At 39.3% G+C, this 22,999-nt stretch overlaps 1 protein-coding gene across 1 annotated transcript in view; it reads right to left on the reverse strand.

The window, feature by feature from the left end:
• csmd3a (CUB and Sushi multiple domains 3a) overlaps positions 1–22,999 on the reverse strand; it is a gene marked incomplete at both ends in the record, with an annotated part of 275,340 nt that overhangs the window by 43,872 nt on the left and 208,469 nt on the right. The window contains 5 exons of the mRNA XM_079429665.1: positions 7,686–7,859; positions 9,891–10,076; positions 11,986–12,159; positions 13,453–13,626; positions 18,515–18,688. Coding sequence (XP_079285791.1) covers positions 7,686–7,859; positions 9,891–10,076; positions 11,986–12,159; positions 13,453–13,626; positions 18,515–18,688 — 882 coding nt within the window. The remainder of the gene's footprint in view (positions 1–7,685; positions 7,860–9,890; positions 10,077–11,985; positions 12,160–13,452; positions 13,627–18,514; positions 18,689–22,999) is intronic.

The following is a 22,999-nucleotide window of genomic DNA, read 5'->3' on the forward strand; positions in this document are numbered from 1 at the left end:
TATATATATATATATATTTATTTATTTATTTATTTATATATATATATATATATATATATATATTATTCTTCAATAATATTAATTATGTGTGATTTGTGTGTGTAATATGTCAGTTTTGGTTTTGTTCTGTTTCTTCCTTATTTGGTTCTTCCTGCTTTAGTTTGTGTCCTAGTTCTGTTAATTAATTATCGTCATCACCTGTGTTCTATTAATTACCTTGTTTCCTCGTTTGTTCCTCCCCTTTATAAGTCCTCAGTTTTGCCATTATGTTTGTCCGATCTTGAGTTAACAAAGTGTCAAATGTGTGTTGATGCAGCTTATTAAAGAATACTCTTTTGTTTTTACTTTTCGTTGTGAGCCTCGTTCTACAACCACTGAACCGTTACAGAAGATCGGACCACACAGAAGATTACTTGAAGAATGTTCCGCCCGCGGCGAAGAGGATAACGCCGCAGGAGGCGATGAACGTTACGCCGTCCACGGCGAAGAAGTTTCCGCCGCCCGCGAAAATAAGGATTCCGTCGCCTGCGAGGAGGATCCCGCCGTACCCAGCGATGTATGTTCCGCCCGCGGCGAGGAGGATTCCGCCGCAAAGGGCGATGAACGTTGCGCCGTCTACGGCGAAGATGGTTCCGCCGCCTACTTCGGCTCCTCCCGAGCCGCCGAAGGAGGAAGCTCAGGTGCTGGTGGGAATACTGGTAGTTTATGAGGGAATGTCTTGGACTCCAGTGCCTGCTCCTCGCCAGTGCCCCCCAGTGCCTGCTCCTCGCCAGTGCCCCCCAGTGCCTGCTCCTCGCCAGTGCCTGCTCCTCGCCAGTGCCCTCCAGTGCCTGCTCCTCGCCAGTGCCCTCCAGTGCCTTCTCCTCGCCAGTGCCCTCCAGTGCCTGCTCCTCGCCTGTGCCCTCCAGTGCCTGCTCCTCGCCAGTGCCCTCCAGTGCCTGCACCTCGCAAGTGCCCTCCCGAGTTCCCGCTGGTCCAATCCAGCCCTCCTTCGTCTCCGCTGGTTCCGCCCAGCTCTCCTTCGTCTCCGCTGGTTCCGCCCAGCTCTCCTTCGTCTCCGCTGGTCCCGTCCAGCCCACCTGAGTTCCCGCTGGTCCCGTCCAGCCCACCTGAGTTCCCGCTGGTCCCGTCCAGCCCACCTGAGTTCCCGCTGGTCCCGTCCAGCCCCGCGCCTCCCGTGCGCCCTCTAATGTCCGCGCTACAAGAGCGCCCCTTTGAATCCGCGCTGCAAGAGCGCCCTCAAGTGTCCGCGCTGCAAGAGCGCCCTCAAGTGTCCGCGCTGCAAGAGCGCCCTCAAGAGTCCGCGCTGCAAGAGCGCCCTCCTGCGTCTCCGCTGGTCCCGTCCAGCTCTCCTTCGTCTCCGCTGGTTCTATCCAGCTTCGCGCCTCCCGTGCGCCCTCAAGTGTCTGCGCTGCAAGAGCGCCCTCAAGTGTCGGCGCTGCAAGAGCGCCCTCCTGCATCTACGCTGGTCCCGTCCAGCTCTCCTTCGTCTCCGCTGGTTCCGTCCAGCTCCGCGCCTCCCGTGCGCCCCCAAGAGTCCGCTCCTCCAGAGCGCCCTCAAGTGCCCGCTCCTCCAGAGCGCCCTCAAGTGCCCGCTCCTCCAGAGCGCCCTCAAGTGCCCGCTCCGCCAGAGCGCCCTCAAGTGCCCGCTCCGCCAGAGCGCCCTCAAGTGCCCGCTCCGCCAGAGCGCCCTCAAGTGCCCGCTCCGCCAGAGCGCCCTCAAGTGCCCGCTCTGCCAGAGCGCCCTCAAGTGCCCGCTCCTCCCGAGCGCCCTCCAGCGCCCGCTCCTCCAAGTTGGCCCCCAGAGGGGAACTTTCCCAAAGAAATTTTGGGGGGGGGCCATATAGCCGCAGTTTGTGTGGCCGGGCCAGAGGCCAAGGCCACAAAGGACCCCGATCCGCCTAGGCCGCCCAAGGACCCCGATCCGCCATGGCCGCCCAAGGACCCCGATCCGCCATGGCCGCCCAAGGACCCCGATCCGCCATGGCCTCCCGTGTCTCCTGATCCGCCATGGCCTCCCGTGTCTCCTGATCCGCCATGGCCTCCCGTGTCTCCTGATCCGCCATGGCCTCCCGGGTCTCCAGTCCTGCCATGGCCTCCCAAGGCTCCTGATCCGCCATGGCCTCCCAAGGCTCCAGATCCGCCATGGCCTCCCGGGTTTCCAGTCCTGCCATGGCCTCCCGGGTTTCCAGTCCTGCCATGGCCTCCCAAGGCTCCTGATCCGTCCTGGAGGCTTCCCTATCCTATCCTGGTCCTGCTCCAGCCTCCAGGACGCCCGCCCCCCCCTCCCCGATGTTACTGTTACGGTGCGGGACGCACCTTCCGGGGGGGGGGGGGGGGATACTGTAATATGTCAGTTTTGGTTTTGTTCTGTTTCTTCCTTATTTGGTTCTTCCTGCTTTAGTTTGTGTCCTAGTTCTGTTAATTAATTATCGTCATCACCTGTGTTCTATTAATTACCTTGTTTCCTCGTTTGTTCCTCCCCTTTATAAGTCCTCAGTTTTGCCATTATGTTTGTCCGATCTTGAGTTAACAAAGTGTCAAATGTGTGTTGATGCAGCTTATTAAAGAATACTCTTTTGTTTTTACTTTTCGTTGTGAGCCTCGTTCTACAACCACTGAACCGTTACAGTGTGTGTGTGTGTGTGTGTGTGTAACCAAAATTAAATGGATGTAAATACAACAAAAATGTCCACGAAAGCAAACAAAAAAAATACATTATTACTATGATTACTAGTGATTATAATTAAACACACACATCAGCATTATAATGATTTCTGAAAAAAAAAATAATATAAAACTGAAGACTGGCGTAATGGCTGCTGAATTCCTAAAATGTATTAAATAATAAATATAATAAAAAAAAGAATATTTTAAAATTATTTAAAAAATATATAATGGCTATTATTTGACAATATTACTGTTTTACTGTATTTTTGATCAAATATATGTAGGCTTGGTAAGCATAAAATACTTTTCAAAAACATTAAACAAAATAGTATTTCTACAAATATCTTAACATTTCTAAATATAATTATATATATTTTAATCAATAAATTGTTTCTCAATATAAATTTTATGCCAAAAATATGGGAGTTTTGCTTTAGTTGCTTTCAGAGGAATTAAATGATTCAAAAACAACAAACAACGCTCCAAGGGATGTGGGGTTTTCTTATCTTAAACAAAAACATGCAGGTGAAAATGCTTTAAAATGAAGCCAATATACAACTGGCTAACTTTCGTAAACCTATGGTGGCATACACCTCCTAAAATTTCCAGCAATCGAGATGCTAGATTACTGACGAATGTCCCAGAAATCCAGAACACACTCTCAACATCAAACCTCCCAAGAAGCGCCAAGCATGTTCACACAGAATAAAGAAGTGATGCTAGAAAGACAGAGCCCTGAGGAAAGTGTTATTTCTCAGAGGTAGCTCTTTCAAAGCTCACGAGGATTTGAGATGTATGCTTCATTTAGGTATCAACTTCGCCTCTGATGTTTCTCCTAAAATCCCTTAGTAGAAACAAAACTTAACATGCTGTACAGTATGATTAAAATTACTGCAATTAGCAGAGATCAGACAAATTCCAAATTATAATAATAATGCAAATTATAAATGATATTTATGTGGGCTCGTTTGATGACAGCATTACTATACTGTTTAAAATATATATAATTTTATAACAAGTTCTCTTTCACATTCCGTTTACAAAAACAGCAGTATGTGAAAGGCAGTATAGAGTATACCATGCAGTATTCAGCAGTGTGCTAGTACTCCATTCTGAACAGTCAAACCGACAAAAAGCAGACAGGAGGAAGGATTGAGAAAAAAGGAGAACGAATGAAAGAAAAAGAGGAAACTCCCAGCTCATGCTGTTTTTGGGTCAGTGCATGCAGCACATGCAGTGCTGCATACAGATGTGCATGGAGACGAGTGTGATTCTTAGAGGCTTTTTAAGAGTGCAAATGCATCAGTTTTCATGTTCTGTGGATGTTTAGCTGATTGCATGTACACATTATGATTTATATTTCTGAAACAAGTCACCAATACTCACTGAGGTTGCATTTATTTCATTAAAAATACAGTAAAAACAGTAATGTTGTGAAATATTACAATTTAAAATTCTATTTTAATACATTTTAAAATGTAATTTATTCCTTTGATGCAGGAATTACTCCAGTCTTCAGATCACATGATCCTTCAGAAATCATTCTGCTATGTTGATTTACTGTTCAAGAAACATTTGATGATATTATTCATGCTTAAAACAGTTCCATTCCAGGAACTCGAGCTGCGTCGGAATGCATTGGGAACGCCTCCAGCGTGACCGTGCTCTGAATCACATGTGTAATCTGTCCAATGGCTGGGCGAGACGTCATAGGTGGGTGACGTCACCGACCGGGAAGCATAAAAGCACATGCGGTGGAACCGGCGTCAGCTTTTTGTCATTCAGCAACCGCTACTCTGTGTGTGTTTCTGTCTTTGATGTTGCAAGTCTTATTTAGTGTTGTTTGTCTTCACACTATAAGCTCCATCATGGCTAAGATTGCTGAAAAAACTAAGCACTTGGGCGACAGCAGATTACATTTCAGACCGTGTGTTCCCCGTTGCAAACGTTATATCACTGCGGGGGGATACTCATGGTCTGTGTGTGGTCTGCTTGGGAGCGAGTCACGCAGAGTTGGCTCTCGACTTTCACTGCGTGCACTTCGCTCCCGGAAGGCTCTCTTTTGCGAGGGAGACTTCATCAGCGTTCCCCCGCGGTGCTGGTCCCGCTTCTGCCGAGGCGGAGCGGTGGCTGCACTCGTGGGGTTTGCAGATGGATCTGATAGAGGGTTTGGAGATGGGCGAGTCCCTATCTTCTTCCTCACCTAGCAGACGCAGCGGCCGCTCTCCGGGATCGGAAGCCCGCTCCGTGGTTTCTTCCCCCCGGAGAGGTGGCTCAACGCTTCTCGTCTTCCTACGAGGAGGTCGATGAGGAGTCGCGCCCTCAGTCGCCCCAATATGAGGAGCTCGTGGAGGTGGTTACTCGTGCTGTGGCCAAATTAAATCTTAACTGGCCCGCCGAGAAACAGGCTGAGCTGCCTAAGAGCAAACACGATGAGAGATTTTTGTGCTCTAAGCCGCCACCTCCACATCGGAGCCTGCCCTTTTTCCCTGATCTCCACACTGAGGTGTCGAGATCATGGGCAAAGCCATTCTCGGCCCGCCTCTTCACTCCCGCTTCTGACTATTATGGCAACATCACGGAGCTGAACGAGTGCAGATACAGAGCGATGCCCCGGGTGTAAAAGACGCTCGCGAGCTATCTGTCCCCCGGCACGGCAGCGTCTCTGAAGGCTCCATCCTTGCCCTCCAAGCCAATGCGAACAACTTCAGTACTTGTGGTCAAGGGGTACGTGGCTGCAGGTCAGGATGTTGCATGTCTGCACACCATGTCGGTTTTAAAGGCGTACCAAGCTGACCTGCTTAAGGAGCTCGATGAGGGGAGAGGAGCTCAAATCTGAGGATATTGATGATCTCTCCGCGCCACCAAAGAGACCGCTCGTGCCATTGGCAGGTCTATGGCAGCACTGGTGGCCGCCGAGAGACATTTGTGGTTGACCTTATCTGACATGAAAGATAAGGATAAGATCTTCCTCTTGGACGCCCCGCTTGCGCCTTCCGGTCTGTTCGGTGACGCCGTCCATTCGGTCGTCGACAGATACCAGGAGGCTCCTAAACAAGCGGAGGCGTTCCAGCGGTTCCTCCCTCGGAAATGTCGAGCTCAGAGGGCTGCTGGGCGGGAGCAGCCCTCGCCGCGTACAAGCTCCTCATATAGAGAGGCTCAAAAAGAGAGTGTTGCTACTCGCCCCCCCCCCCCGCGGCGGTAAACGTTCGGGGCTTTTACTGTTTTTTTTTTTTTTTCTTTTTCAAGATATTAATATGAACTGTAAAAAAAGAAAAGAAAAGAAAAAGTCTCATATTTGGCACGATATGAGTGTAAGTAATAATGAGTGTTTCATTTGTGCGTGAACTATTTCCTTAAAGAAGAAAAATCTGTGCATGTTAGCTGGAATCAAACAGACAGCTTGTCAGTAAGAAGAAATGGTGTAGCGTGTCACGCAGACACAGAAGTCATTATTCAGCTGAACTTAATTAACTCATGTTAGACTGACACATAATGACAGGAAATAAGAACCAAGACAAAGATGAGCTTCACTCAACAATGTGCTCATTCAAATGTATGATTTCTTTTTCAAAGGCAAGTTGAGGCCTGAACAAGCAGATACAAAGGACTTACACGTTATCTGAATAAAGCAAAAAGGCACGAGGGGCCATGCGTTACTGCGATTTTACCACGGGAAAGGGGGAAGCCTTTATGAAACTGAGAAAGCTGAATTATGTTTTTTTTTCAACAGTCCTTTAGAGTCATTTGTAGGCTGGTTTTAAGCACAATGTGAAGAAAAGCATCTAAAACCTCCGTAACTGTGCTAAAATTACCATAACGCACAGCCTTTCATGGTTTGTTGCTTCTTTATATTCATTTTAGTTATTTCAAAGTGCCTTACAGCCTACAAACATACAGCAAAAGAACCAGAAAAACAAACATCACTGGCCAAGCTAGTAAATATGACACACAACAGGATAAAATTACAATTTTGAATTATTTTTAAAATTGCTTTTTATATCTACAGAAAGCAGACTTTCTGTATCTTGCTTCTTCAAACACAGAGCCTTGTTGTCAGTGCTGCCTCGCTGCTTAATCAATAAAATCTTCAAGAATAGCAACATTAGAAGTGTGTGCTACTGAGAAATGCAGTTAAACTAATAATGCTACTTTTTGTAGAGAAGGTACTGCACAACACTGCTGAGAGCCACAGTAATCAAAAACACACATACTCTCTCTCCTCAACTACATAGAAACAGCTCAAACCTCCATTACTAGTGCTAAATGACATGCTGGAGTTAGTAATGGAAGTCTGAGTGACTCTTTCAAAGTAGCAACAATGGATTCCGCTATTTCAAGAAGTGTTCAAAAAACAACACTAATTAAACATTAAACACTGCATTATAATAATAATAATAATAATAATAATAATACAAACATCAACACAAACAAAATAATAATAATCAAAATAATTATATTTATTTTAAATATAACAAAAATAGCAATATATGTATTTATAATAATAATAATAATAATAATAATAATATGAAGACAACAATGCAAACTAAAACAAAATAATTATAATAATTATAATAATAAATAATAATGATAGAAAATATATTATTGTTATTCTATTAACAATAATACAAACAAAAACAACAACAATAATAACAATGAAAACAACAACAATGCAAACTAAAATATTATTATAATTAAATATTAAATTAAAAATAATGTATGTATTTTTTATTAAAATGTAATCTGCTTTTATTATTATCATTCTTAGTAAAATGTATTATTATTATTATTATTACAAAAATCAATACAAACAACAACAATAATAATAATAATAATGAACAATTATATTTATAATAATTAACTATTATGTGAATAATAACAATATAAAAATCATACATTGGTAATGTGTTTATTTCTTATGAAAAAAAAGACAGACAGACAGACAGACAGACAGACAGATAGATAGATATTATTTTAGTTTAGTAGTACGACTATAAAAGTTTCACTACACTCACCTGAGCAGTGAGGCTGGGAGCCGCTCCATTGGCCGCTCAGCTGGCAGGTGCGGGTGGATTCACCAATCAAAGCTCGGTCTTCCAAACACCTGTAGTGAACTGTAGAGCCGAAGGTGAATTTATCTCCCATCACAACTGCATGAGGAGGAGATCCAGGGTGACCACAGTCCACCTCTGCAGGAGAACAACAGCAGACAACAGTCAGAAGAGAGCTTTATCCAGATATTTTCTTTTGCATTTCTTTAAGCTTTGATATTTAAGACAACATGATAAGAATGCTGAGATTACAGTAGATTTAATAATATAACATTATATAACAAACATGACTAAATGACAATGAACGCTGACTCATTTTGACTTTGTAAATGATTGGCTTTCCAGATCTGCTGAAATGTGCAGCTCTCTCTGTGAAGGTCTGCAGGCACAGATTCTGTGTGGGTCTGGCTCTAACCCTCTCAGAGGATGTCACGAAAAACAAGTGCTGCGTGGGTGAATTTTAGCAAAGTGGAAAAGGACTTTGTACAATGCAACATTTGCAAGATTACAAAAAAAGCATCTCTAAACTCAGCCCTTTTAAAACTTCAACAATAAACTGTCTGCAACAACAAGACAATAACTACTGGACACGCCTGCTGTGAGCAACACTCAAATTATCATGCATAATCCTTTTTTTTCTTCTGAGGACTGTGATATTTTTGTGCAACCTAAAACTTATTTAGCCTGTTTATTTGTATGTCTGTCCGTCACACTTCGGACACAATTTTATATAAATAAAATTGTATACATCTTAATATAATTTATATATGATGTACATTTCAACAAAAAAATCTTTATATTAAATATATAAATATGAATGTATTTTGTTAAATGTTATGTTGTTATATATGCTTAGATATAAATATTAGTGTAAAATAAATATTAATATAAACACAAATGTATTTTAAATTATGTACAAATAAAAATATTTATTAAATATATTTTATATAAAGTATATTTTCTCATATATAAACGTTTATTTCCTAATAAGAGGAACCAGGAACTTTTCAAACAAACAGCCATTCTTGCCATGAAGAATCAAAATGTTTAGTGGAAGTCTTATTTTCCCCACTAAATAAATCTCTTCCTGGAGGGAAATATTTGCAAGTAATAACCATTTAAATTTTAGGTTGCTTCTCATATGGCTTCAGAAGACCTAAATAAATCACATTAGTCAAATGGATTAGATTTTTAATTCTTTTGTAAAGCTTTTTTGGTCATTTCTGGAGATTAACAGACATGGTCCTTGTAAGCAAAAGAGCACAATAATGGCAATTCAAATTTGAGAGTGAAAGTTTATTTCACTATTTTATTCCGTCTAATTGTTGAGAAAAAGCCAGCAGTAGCTGATTTATGTAGTGTGCAGTCGTTCACATCCCTATAGCATTGATTCATCTCTCGTGTGCTGCTGAAGAAACACACATAAGATCTTCAATTCAATTTAGCTAAGCTTCTTTTCAGGCCTGTTTTTGATGTTTGCTTTCTTTTGAATTGGAAATGCACCTGAATAAAACCAAGGAGGTTAAAATTTTCATAATATTCATCAGGCTGAAAGGCTGAGGGGGGAAAAGAGGCTGCTTATTAAAATTCCCAGTCTAAGAGCAGCAAGTAGCCTCTGTCGGCTAAGTAAAGCGCATAATTACCTTGTGTACACTTGAGAGAAAAACAAGACTAATAGATAGCTAGCAGGATTGCTGCCTTTCCTTCAGTGTAAGTAGCTCGGTGGAAACCGACAAGAAACAGTCAAATTCAGGTTTGAAGCAATTACAGGGACAGAGATGGAAAGCGAGAGCAGGAGTCAATTACTATCTCACAGGCAAATGAACATGTCTCTCTAATGAATGTGCACTCCGAGCTTCCGCTCTGCTCGCTCTTGACCTTAATACTCCTCGCTTTGGCAAACCGTAGGAAAGGTGTGTTGAATTCACTGCTGTCCGCTGTGGAAATTCAATGTGTCTGTGCTGCTGGAAAACTTTGAAGGCTTTTACACAGACAGCGAAGGCTTCATCATAAGAACTCTTTGAACCCAATGCTGCACTCCACTGCATGCTGGCTAACCTGTGACATTTTCCCTCGGCCTCTCCGACGGAAAGAGTTCAAAGATTGTCAATGATAAAGAGTCAAAATAGTGAGAAATAAAGTGTTGGGAGAGATCCCACACAGACGTACCCAGGCATTCTGGTAATGGCTTGTCCCAGTAACCCACCGGCTGGCAGGTCAGGACCGATGACCCGAAGAGATAATAGCCGGGATTGCAGTCGTAGGACACCACGGTTCCGAAAGTGAAGTTCCCGTACTCAATTTTGCTCTTCCTGATTGAGTTGGCTGGTATACCGGGATCCGTGCAGTTGACAACTGAAGATGGCAAAAACAAACAGATGGCAAATGTTTTGTAAAAAAATTCAGCGTCGTTATATAATAAGTGTTAACATTTTCTCAGTATTTCTTTGTTTCATAAATAAAATACAAAATAGACAATTATAATCTAAACATTGATGGAGATGCATCTGATTATATTTAGCTTATATAATTATTTATTTAACAATATTATATACAATTATATAAAAAAATATAAATTTATATAAAATCAAATAATAAAAAAATAATTGTATAAACATATGAAACATACATAAAAAATATAATTTTTTTTTTATGATCTACACACACACACACATACACACACAAACACACACACACACACACACACCTGTAATTAACCTATAATCAAAGTAAATATAATATAAACATATGAACACATAATTTGGACTACTTTAAAAGTACTTTTACAATTATGTTATTGTGTTGGTTTAAAACATCATGATGGTGCTGAAGAAAACTGTGATTACAATAATGAACAATCTGGGCTTTTTCAAAAGTTAACCTAAATTATATATATGAAGAGTTTATTTGCAAAAACATAACTCATCAAATCATGTTTTTATTATATTTTATTGTGTTAGTTAGCTGGGTTTTTTTTCTGTTATTTTTTAACCCAGTCAAAATAACCTAACTGCAGTTTGATTGAGATTAATTGGAATGCACAATTAAAAAACATGATTTCTGAGAATTGTTAAAAACGGAGTTATCTGTTTTTGCAAATTAACTCTTCATATATATATTAAATATTCTTCCACAATTTCTCAGAAGATTCAGACTTGGTGTTTCAGAATAGAATAGATTTCTTTAAACGTTGAACCTGTAGGACCTTTCGAGCATTTTTCACGTTTGAAGAGGTTTCAGCAATAGACAGGAACCTTGAAAAGCACTTGGTGAGTCTGACAGCTTTTATCATTTTTCTGAAACCTGTATAAAATTCTGAAAACATTACACTGTGTCATTCCTTAAGTGTTTGTGGAGTTACTCATTTCCAATATGAAGTATAAACATTTCACAAATACACTTTTCTTTACGCCTCCACATATTCTCTACCAAGTCTGAAGACACTGACATTTTTGTATGCTGATGTCTTTGGTGTCACAATCTGCCACAGAAATGCCACAAAACTGTCTACGCAGTCACAGCACATGAATTATTACATACATGAGATTTGAGAGGAAGATTTTCAGTCAATAACATCTCACATTTCAGTAGTTTCTTCACACAAAGCTATCATATGACATCAGAAGATTGGAAAATGATTAAACTATTAAATGAACTATTAAACTACCTTGAAACTATTTTTATAATTATGTTACAGTGTTTAAAATGTCATGCTGGAGGAAAAAGGTGAGACAAATAACAGTTACAACTGTTTAAATCTATTAAATCTAGATGGAAAAAAATGTAATTGACATTGTTAGTCAACTACAATATCACTGAAGCAGCATAAAAAACTAAAAAATACAGCATTACACTAAGTTTGTTCAAGCATATGGTGAGATAAAACCACTTATTTGTTCATAATTATTGGACAAAACCAAATTCCAGTCATGTAATCAAGCCAACATCACTGTTGATCACTTCATCCGGTCTGTTGTCAGAATCGAGCACTACAGACGATCCTCTGAGACTCTCATAATCACGCCGCTAACAAAGCAGAGATTAGATTCAAAACATACATCTTATCTTCTGATTTGCTGGGCTAATCTGTTGCTATTCAGACCATGACTGAATGAGTTACTGTTGGCTGAAAAGAGGGCCAGAGGGCTCTCCGAGCTGAAATTGGTCATTCCTTTTTTAACTGCGGCAGCCTGAAAGTAGTTTCCATCAGCGCCACAGTGCTTAAATTTCCCTATAATGAGAAAAGAAGTCATTTGGTCCAAACCTCGGCATGTGGGCGGCTGCTGGCTCCATTGGCGGTCCGCCTGGCACTGCGCTTGAGACGGGCCTTCAAGAATGTAGCCGTTATTACAGAAGAAGGTCACCACGTCGTTCAGGTTGAAGCCGTCGCCAACGGTGCGGCCGTAGATAGGACTGCCCGGATGACCGCAGCTAACGGCTGAAACGCAAAGGAGGAAAATTACTGTTACCTACCAGTCAAAAGTCTTTAATAATACTACACTGAATTACTACAATTTTCACTCACAAATTGCTGCTAAGTTTTAAAGGAAGAAAAACTGAAATAGTATTTTATTGTAAAACACACTGCAACGTTTTATCTTTGAAAAATAATGTTTAGCGTATTTTAATGGTTTTACATAAAAAAAAAAATCCTTAATCTTTAAATCCAGCCATCATATGAACAATCAGTCATACTTATTTACTTTCATGAGGCAGTAAACAAGTCAACAGAAAAATTCAGTGAATTCATTCAGTCAAGGATTCATCACACCGGTGTAAAACAGTCATAAAGTGAATTTGTGTGTCTATTGAATTGATTCATTCAAAAGAACTGGTTCATAAGTATAATTTATTTGTGAACTAGGCTGCAATGTTTACGCTGCGTGCTTTTGATTCACTAAAAAGAACCGTTCGTAAGAGTCATCTGAATTGGACTAAACCGGAATGCTGTAAGTCTTCGATTTACTAAAAAGAAGCGTTCAAAAAAAGTCATTTGATTGTGAATTGAACTGCATTTTCACACGGCATACTCTTGATTCACTAAAAAGAACCACTCATCGACTCAATTCATTTGCTCAATCAGATTACCCTGGTCGCACTGTATGCTTATTCACTAAGGAATATGTTCAAAAGAGTAATCTGTCAATAGAACTCAACATAAAAGGCATATTTTCTTGTCAAATTAATAGTCTCTTTTTTTCCCCTTCAACACTCACTCAAAAATAAAACAAAAATAAATAAATATAATTAAAATAAATAAATCTAAAATAAAAGGAATGAAGGAGCAAATTTGAAAATGGTATCTTTGTAAGAAATTCTTATGAAATCACTAAATCACTTCTAATTTCAAACATGTTCAAGATCAAATGGTTTCAATGGTGAGAATTTAGTCAGTTGTGTCCTTCGTTTTCTGCTGGCATATTTTCATCAATTTGTAGAATTTGAATCTCCAATGCTTGAGAAGAAAAATTAAAACGCAACTTGTATGTAAGCATTTATCTAAGCAGCTTTGCGTTCTGGCAATCACAAATAAAACGAGGCAAACATCCAAATCCCCCACACAAAATCAGGCGGTGTTGGTGTTTTCCCTCATCAAGTGTTTCATTGGTAACGTCAGGATGTGTGTTTGATGCCTGTCATGAGCTGAATAGGGGTTTGCCTGCATTACATGTCAAACTAATCCTCTTGGATGCAAACCAAACTTCCCACAAGTGCTGTGGAGAGAACTCACACACGCAGGACGGCAGCAGCCCAGACCAGTTGTGATCCTGCTGGCAGATGCGCACAGAGGAACCGATGAGCCGGAAACCCGGATTGCACTGGTAGACTACCGTATCCCTGTAGCCGAAGTTTTCACCAATCACCTGACCGTTCACGATCCTTTCCGGAGCGCCGCAGTGGCCAGCTGGGGGAAAAACATTTAGAATATTTTCATTTAGAATATACTATAACATGGTTCTTAATGCATAACATGATTAACAAAAGACAGACATGTCACAACATCAACTTAACATTGCTATCGACCAATCTGATTTTAGAGCTATATACACAAAAATTTGGGCTATTTTCTGAAATAAATTAAGACTTTTATTCATCAAGAGTGCATTAACTTCATGAAAGATGGCAGTAATTTATAATATTATAAAATCTATCCATCCATCATATACAAAACAAACAATTATAATCATTTCAATAAGCTTGTCTATTTTTTTTTGGTTGTAAATGTTGACAATTTAACACTGCTGTTGATACCTGAAATACCTCAAGCTCTGTGTTTATACGTAGTTTCTATCTTTGGTCTATTGTTTTCATTTGTTTTATTGCTTGGAATTTGTTTCACAGTTTTTTCACCGACTATTTACTTAATTAGTTACTTGATTTTATTGCTGAGGGTAATAAAAGCAATACAAACTATCTTCTAAACTGTTCATGCTTTGTTTTTCAAAAATGCCCTAAAGAATCCACTTGTGGATAATTAGGAATTTGGAGTTAAGTGGAATCCGATTCACAAGCATAATCTTTCTATTTGTGAAAATTCCCCATGCTTAGTTCAGCCTGTGATTTGATGGGAATATTATTGCAGGACCATGTCCTACTCGAGTAAATCACATTGTGGAGACTAGAGATATTCATGATCCACCCACAGACAATAAGCGTTCTATCTCACACCAGATACTGCAATATGGATGCATCCGAGGATCAACACAGCAGATTTAAAGACTCTTTCGGTGGACAAAGTAATGTTTTACTCAGAGATGATGTGATGAGAGACAAAGAGCGATGGCAAATGGAGAGCTGTCTGGGGTTTTTCTCTCAGATTTGATTGATGACAGAACTCAGCAGAGGCCGGCACACTTCACAGAGCCCCGAGTCCGCTGAACTACTGCAGAAATCATTTCTTCACCTCTGTCCCTCCACAGTGTTCTCTCACTTCATTTTCCCTTGCACGGTTCGGACCAGAAATGATTCTCTTACACAAAGACACTCATGCAATCTGTGCGAACACAACGGATAACCTTCCACAAAAGATTTTGGCTTGACCCAAAACCCAGTATAAAGCCCTACATAGACAAGTTTCCTTTTAAGGTTGCATCTTAACTGAAATGGAATCTCAATAGTGATTGAACACTCTACATAGGCAGCAACTTATAGAATTTGACGAACAGCTGCAACAACAGCATGTTGCTAAGATAGCCCAGAGAAACTCTAATAAGTGCAAAAATACACACACATAGAGTATTAAAATAGTACATATTTCATTAGATGTAATTTGACAAGACTATTTCCTGTAGCAACAGCAGAGCACTGCATTAGCAACGTCAAGGTTACGGATTCGATTCTCAGGGAATGCATAAACTGAAAACACGTATTCTTAAAACAAGTTGCTTTGGATGTTAATTTAAATTTTAATGACAGGTTTTGGTATTGAATAAATTATATTTATAGGTAATAAATAACAAATTATACTTCTCTGACAATATACACTACCTTATATGGACTTTTTTCCACTAAGAAGCACCACAATGCATTATGGGTTGGCTTTCATCCAGGATGCTGTCTTAGAATTTAGTCAAAAAATGGTCTGTAAAAAATGTTTATTTTTAAAGAAAAGATCTGTAAAAATGCAACAGTGAAAACTTGTTAATTAAACAGTAAGTTACCTTACCATACAGCATTAAGAGAAGAAAAATTTAATTTATATGCACGCATTTTATGTAACTTAAAATATTGTAAAACGCTGTCAAATTTATAGTGAAATACTTTTACTTACTACAGTGAAAAGTTCCCTGTGTAACCACATATGTCTATTTTTTATTTAAATAGTCTTGCTCCTTTTGATTTTTATTATCAGTATTGTATTTTAGGGTGTTTCTATGTTAAATTTCATTTAGTTCATGTTTGTTGCATAACTGTTTTTTTGTTTAGGACCTTGTGCACAATCTATACATGATAATTTCCCCTATTTTATGGACAAGCAACTTACAATGAACCCTGATTCATCATGTAGAATGATACTTGAATTATTATAGTAGTTGTGACCAGGGCCGTCGCTAGTGGGGTGAAAGGTGGGGACAATTCTAGGGGCCCCCACCGCCCAGGGGGCCCCACAAAATCCAGGAATTATACTATATAGGCCAATGTTCTGTGAATAATTCTAATATTTTAGTAGTTGTATAACTGAGATATTATGAAAACCACAAAAAGTATGCAATTTGGTTAAAGAAATTGTCTACCCTCTACCCTCCCTAAAAATGGTTTAGTCTGATACGAAGTATTCTAAGAAGTCCCACCTCAGATCGAGAACAAGACGTCCAATCAGAGTTGAGACCGGTGGGCCGCTGTACAATGTGGACCGGCCCTTTGCGTAATATATATAAAAAAATTGGATTGTAGTAAATGTACGTATATCCTTCCATCGGTCCAGACGAATGGCCCAGGGCATTCTAATTAATTCTAATTAATTTAGCATGCTCCAGCTCAGTGCAGCGGCTCAAAAGCCAATCAGTGTAGAAGGCGGGATTTACTGTTCACAGATGCTGAGCTGCGCGCGACTTGAATGCCAGCTGAGGTAAGATGTAAGCAGCTAAACATGACGAGACAATTCAGCAATATTTGCCAACCGTTTAGTTAAATAACAGACATTAATTTTTAGGAATGCAAACTATTACTGGCCTTTTCAAATGTCTCATATTTTAATGTCTATTTAGGCTATAATGCAGTTTTCAGTCGACACGAGATAAGAGCGCTTGTAAATCTGCTTTGTTCCGTGATTTTACGTGTCTAAGAAAATGTTTAAAAATCTATAAAAATCATTCTCAATCTTACTCAGAACACTGTAAATCTGAAGACTTTTGCTTTCGAGTGCTGTGCAAAGTGATTTATATTATAGGCCTAATAAAAATATAATTTGCTTAATTAATCACACACTATTAGCATATTTTATATACACACTGGTAGTTAAAAGTTTGAAATAAATGAGGCTTTTTATTTATTTGAAAGAATATTTTATTTATTTGATCAACAATACAGTAAAACAATAGCCAAATATAATGAATTATTACACTTAAAATAGTGGTTTTCTATTTAGGATGTTTTAAATGTAATTTATTGCTGTGATCAAAGTTGAATTTTCAGCATCATCCAGTCTTCAGTGTCCCTTCAGAAATAATTCTAATGATGCCTAATTTGCGGTTTAATTATCAGTTATTAATAATGGTTTTATTATTGGTATAATGGTTCTCAGTTAAAGAACCGCATTTATTTGAAATATAAGTACTTTGTAATAAGTGTAAATATATTTACTGTCACTTAAATCAATTTAAATCAAAGTCCCTTTTTGTATTCTATAATCTTTGATTTAATGCAACATTGTTGAAGAAAAATATTAATTTATATTTTTAATCTTACCCAAGACTGAATGGTATCACATTTTCCACAAAAATATGAAGCAGCACAATAGTTTTTAACATTGATAATAATCAGAAATGTTTGTTGAGCAGTAAATCAGTATATTATAATGATTTCTGAAGATCATGTGACACTGAAGACTGGAGTAATGATGCTGAAAATACAGCTGCAGATCACAGGAATAAATTACATTTTAACACATATTCACATAGAAAACAGCTGTTTTAAATTGCAACATTTTATATTTGTACTGTTTACTGTATTTTTCATCATCAAAATAATTAGTATACTCTTCTCCACAATTGGAGCTCTATTACTTATAATGATAGATGTCAAGCTCCTGCAAAAGGACAAATACTGTATATGACCAATAGAAAGGCCTATTAAAACAGTCCACATTCTGCACTATTTAAGTCTTCTGGACGATACCAGAGCATTGTCATTTGGACTGATAATATTGGTATTTAACTTTAGTGATATTAAACTGTCCCTTGTAAAAATTCTTTAAAATTATTTACTATTTGCCATATACACCAGAAAAGACAAATTATAATGTCAAGATTATGCCACTCATTTATGGTGTGGTGTGTTGTGGACAGGGTTTGGTGGGTCGCTCTGTGCCAAAAAGTCCAGGGCCACTTTTTGGCCCGAGTCCGCCCCTGTATACATCTATATGTATTGATGTGGGGGCCAACATCAATATTTTTTCAGGGGGCCCCCAATCCTCTAGCTACGGCCCTGGTTGTGACTATATTTTAAGGTAAAAAGCAGATTTAATTGGTTTTAAGCTGTAAAAATAGGCAAGCACCAAACTGCCATTCAGCTAAACCTGACACATTTTCACATTTTAGGATGAATTTCTGGCAACCACAGCTGCTGTTTTACAGTCCAGGGGATGCAGGAACTCAAAAGACGTATGCAAGTCTCTTTGGATACAAGCATGTGCCAAAAGCATAAATGCATGTAAATTTAATGACACTTTTTGAATAAAAGATACATATAAATATTAAATGACATTTGTTTAATTCTCTCACTTTTCCATCATCTTAGATGGATATTTTTCCACTGAGAAAGAACATAGCGTATTATGGGACTGCTTTCTCCATCAAGGTCAAAAGACTGCATCTAAGAAGGAATAATAATGACGCTTCTGTACCTGCACAGGCAGTTCACTAAGCTTTATAACCGTGCTTTTATCTGCATGTGATGATACAGGTACTGCATACAGTGTAAGCAAAAACATGAAAGCCATTGTTGCTATGGAAGTCAAGACTAAATGTCACAGAACTCCTCATATGGCCTTTCAGGACCTGGTCTCCATTAAAAGGTTACATGGATGGTAATGTGTGGTGATGTTTTGAAAGAGAGAAGGTTTCTGGTGTTACCGAGACAGCGCGTCTCCGTCCCACTCCAGAGACCCGATGCCAGACATTCCCGTACAGTCGAGCCCACCAGAATGTAGCCCGAGTTGCAGGTAAAAATAGCGGTTGCTCCGAAGGTCGTCTGCGTTCCAATTTTCTTTCCATTAGGAGGAGAGGGCAGCTCTCCACACGAAATGACTGCAGTGAAAGGCAATAGAGAACAGAATGAATCGACACGCACCTTAAAGACAACACGTACGACTGTGATTTACACCTTATATACAAAAAAAGAAGAAATGCAGGAATGAGGAAAATGTCTATATATATAAAAAACAAAACAAAACAAAACAACAACAAAAAAACACCACAGGAGAAATGTATATAAAAAAGGAAAATATCTCCAGAGGAAATGACTTCAGAATGGATAAGTCTCAGTTTGACTAACTAAAAGTAAAAGCAATTCTATGTTTAATTACTTTTTACAATAAAAATGTTACAGAAACAAATGTTAATTAAAGGTCACACTTTATTTTAAGGTCAAATTCTTGATATTAACAAACCATTAACTACATTTTTTTTCCTCAAACTCCTAATTTACTGTGTATTATTAGATAGTTGTTCAATTGAGATATTGGGTAGGATTAGGGGTGCAGAATATGGTCATGCAGAATATGTGCCTTATAATTACTAATAAACATCCAATATGTTAATAATAGGCTTGCTAATAAGCAACTAGTTAATACTGAGAATTGGTCCCTGTACTAAAGTGTTACCAATTAAAAAAGATACTTTCCCTTAAAATTCTTCAACTAACTAACTACTAAAAGCTAACTATTCCTTCAATGGTGTAACTTGACTGTGTTTACCAGGTTTACAGCTTCCAAAGTCAGTTACATTTGAAGAAGTTTAGTAGCAAATAGCTAACTAACTAAAAGCAGAAGCAAACATTTATATTTGATCACATATATTACAATTAAAAAGAAACATAACACATGATTGTTAAATTTAAAAAGATACTTTCCCTTTAACTGCTTCAACTTAACTATCTAGTAAAAGCTAACTATTACTTCAAAAGAATAGTTTAACTGTTCCAACAACATGTACGACTGTGATTTACACCTCTGAAAAAATCTGGATAATTTACTCACCCCCTGTCATCCAAGATGTTCATGTCTTTCATTCTTCAGTTGAAAAGAAATTAAGGTTTTTGAGGAAACATTCTAGGATTTTTCTCTATGTAGTGGACTTCAATGGTGGCCAGTGGGTTGAAGGTCCAAATTGCAGTTTCAATGCAGCTTCAAAGGGCTCTACATGATCCCAGACGAAGAATAAGGGTCTTACCTACTAGCCACTAAATGTCTTATCAAGCAAAACGATCGGTCATTTTCTAAGAAAAATACAAAAAACCTTCATTTCTTTTCGATTGAAGAAAGAAAGACACGAACATCTTGGGGGCGAGTAAATTATCAGGATTTTTTTTATTCTGGAAGTGAACTTATCCTTTAACTAAATTTGACAATATTTTGAAGGTGAAAATGTTACAGAAACACAGAAGATCTGATTGTTAAATTGAAAACAAATCACAGGGCATCACTTCACTGGCTTGAATCCTATCTCACTGGTAGGCATTTCAAGGTGGCCTGGGGAGGGGAGGTATCCAAAGCACAACAACAGGTCACTGGGGTTCCTCAGGGATCAGCTCTTGGACCCCTCCTCTTCTCCACATACACTACATCACTGGATCCCATCATACAAACACATGGTTTCTCCTACCACTGCTATGCTGATGACACACAGCTCTATCTTTCATTTCAACCAGATGATCCAACGGTAGCTGCACGGATCTCAGGCTGCCTGGCGGATATCTCGACATGGATGAAAGAACATCACCTACAACTCAACCTGGCAAAGACTGAGCTTCTAGTCTTCCCTGTCACTCCAACCCTACAGCATGATATTACCAACCAGTTAGGTTCATCAACAATTACCTCATCAAGTTCGGTCAGAAATCTTGGTGTAATCTTCGATGACCAGATGACTTTCAAAGACCACATTGCAAAAATTGCTCGATCTTGCAGGTTTGCATTGCACAACATTAGAAAGATCAGGCCCTTCCTTATACAGCATGCTGCATACCATCTTGTCCAGGCACTTGTAATTTCTAGACTGGACTACTGCAATGCTCTTCTAGCTGGACTTCCATCATGCACAATCAAACCTTTACAAATGATCCAGAATGCAGCAGCACAACTGGTCTTCAGTGAACAGAAAAGGGCCCATGTCACACCTCTCTGCACTGGCTCCCGGTTGCAGCTCGCATCAAGTTCAAGACACTGATGCTTGCATATATAGAACAGCCACAGGTTAAGCACCCTCCTACTTCCACTCATTTAAGATAATCTACATCCCCTCCATAAGTCTGAGATCTGCGAGTGAGTGACAGCTAGTGGTGCCATCACAGAGAAGCACAAAATCACTTTCCAGAACGTTTTCATTCACCGTTCCTGGCTGGTGGAACAAACTTCCCACCCCTATCCGGAATACTGAATCCCTGACAATTTTCAAGTGACACCTGAAAACTCATCTCTTCCGTCATCACTTGACTTCATCTTAAAAAAAAACAAACCTTTGCTTTCTTTCCTTAACCTCTCCCTGTCTAGCAAGTATTTACTCTGAACAATGCCTGAAACTTTGTATTGCAAGCACTTCCTGTGTCTATTTGCCTCTTTATAATTAATCACTTATTGTATTCTCAATTGTAAGTTGCTTTGAATAAAAGGGTTTGCTAAATTAATAAATGTAAACATAAAAAGATACCACTCAAACTTCTTTAGTAAAAGCTAACTTTTCCTTTGAAAGTGTAGCTTGACTGTTCAGACATTTGAAAACTAGAGAAGAAATGCAGACCAAAATTACAAAACTCTCACAACAAGTAGTTAACTAAAAGTAGAAGTAATCTATGATCACTTTTTATGATAAAAATGTTATAGAAACGTAGAGAAATTTAAAAAGATACTGCCACTTAAGCTGCTTTAATGTAACTAGCCAGTGATAGCTAACTACTACTTTAAAATGATTTGTAAGAGTAGTTTGTGTCTTGGGAAGCAACAGTTTTCAAAGTAGCCTCGCAAACTCTGTTCTTATCCATCCAAACCCAGCTAAAAATATAGTGAGAAGATGAACATTTGAGCTGAGAGGAGATCAGGGATGTATTATATATGTGATACACTGTTCAGGGGCATTTACTGGTGCAGGAAAACCACAGCGGCATCATCATTTCATCTGTTATCTACTTCTCATCATCTTCACTCTGATTGTTGTTGTTTTTGAAAATTGACGCCGCAGTCTTCTCGCCAGGGTGCAGGATCCTGTCAGACACCATCAGTCATAAAGCGCCTCTAATGTTTAGACTGTGCCTCTCATATGCGAGCCATAAACACATTCATCACGTCTGTAGTTACAGCAGACACACAACATTGATAACTCAACCATCTGAGGACGGTACCTGCTGATGAAGGACTGCGATAGTAACAAAACAACTGGATTTACTCAGGATTCCTAGCTCATACAGCTGGGTTTTTTTTGTTGCATGTTAAAAGAATAGTTCATCCAAAAATTAAAATATGCTGGAAATTTACTCGCCCTCAGGCCATCCAAAATGTAGATGAGTTTGTTTCTTCATCAGAACAGATTTGGAGAAATTAAGCATTACAGTTCATCACTTGCTCACTATTAGATCCTCTGCAGTGAATGGGTGCCGTCAGAATGAAAGTCCAAACAGTTTGTAAGAAACAAATACATTATCAAGGCCTTTTAAATTCAAACCATTGCATCTGGGTAAAATTTGAGTCCAGTGGTGTGGTGTGGATTACTTTTGAATTATTGTCGTTGACGGCACCCATTCACTGCAGAGGATCCATTGGTGATGTAATGCTAAATTTCTCCAAATCTGCTCCAATGAAGAAACAAACACTTCTAAATCTTGGATGGTGTGAAGATAAGTAAATTTTCAGCAAATTTTCATTTTTAGGTGAACTATTCCTTTAAACAGCCTTTTTACAGGAGACTACACAGTGCCACATTGTGTCTCACGAACCCACTAAATGAGTAGTATTTTCTGGTAAGCTGTTACTGTCAGAGAGTCACCACAGTCACCGCAGTCTCCACTAACGACACTCACCAGATCCCAATCCCCTGATTTCTAATCAGCGCCACCTGTCAGCACTCATCAACAGGACTATATGGAATGTTTGAAACTCACTGTCTGGTCTCAAACATTCCATGTTGACTGACCTGACCCACTTACCTTTTTGTCTACTTACCAGTTGCTCCAGTGTTCCTATCCTGTTCTCCACCGCTCCAGTACTCAACTGTTTCCACGCTCCATTGACCTGCTGCCTGGAGCTATACTCCCCAAGGGTCGAGTATACCCCCTGTTCATCCCGGAGCGCAAGGCGATGGGGGATTACATCAAGGAGGTTGGAGGAATGGAGACACTAGCTGGAGGGA

This window comes from Barbus barbus, assembly GCF_936440315.1.
Source record: "Barbus barbus genome assembly, chromosome: 12".
NCBI classification, from domain to species: Eukaryota; Metazoa; Chordata; class Actinopteri; order Cypriniformes; family Cyprinidae; genus Barbus; species Barbus barbus.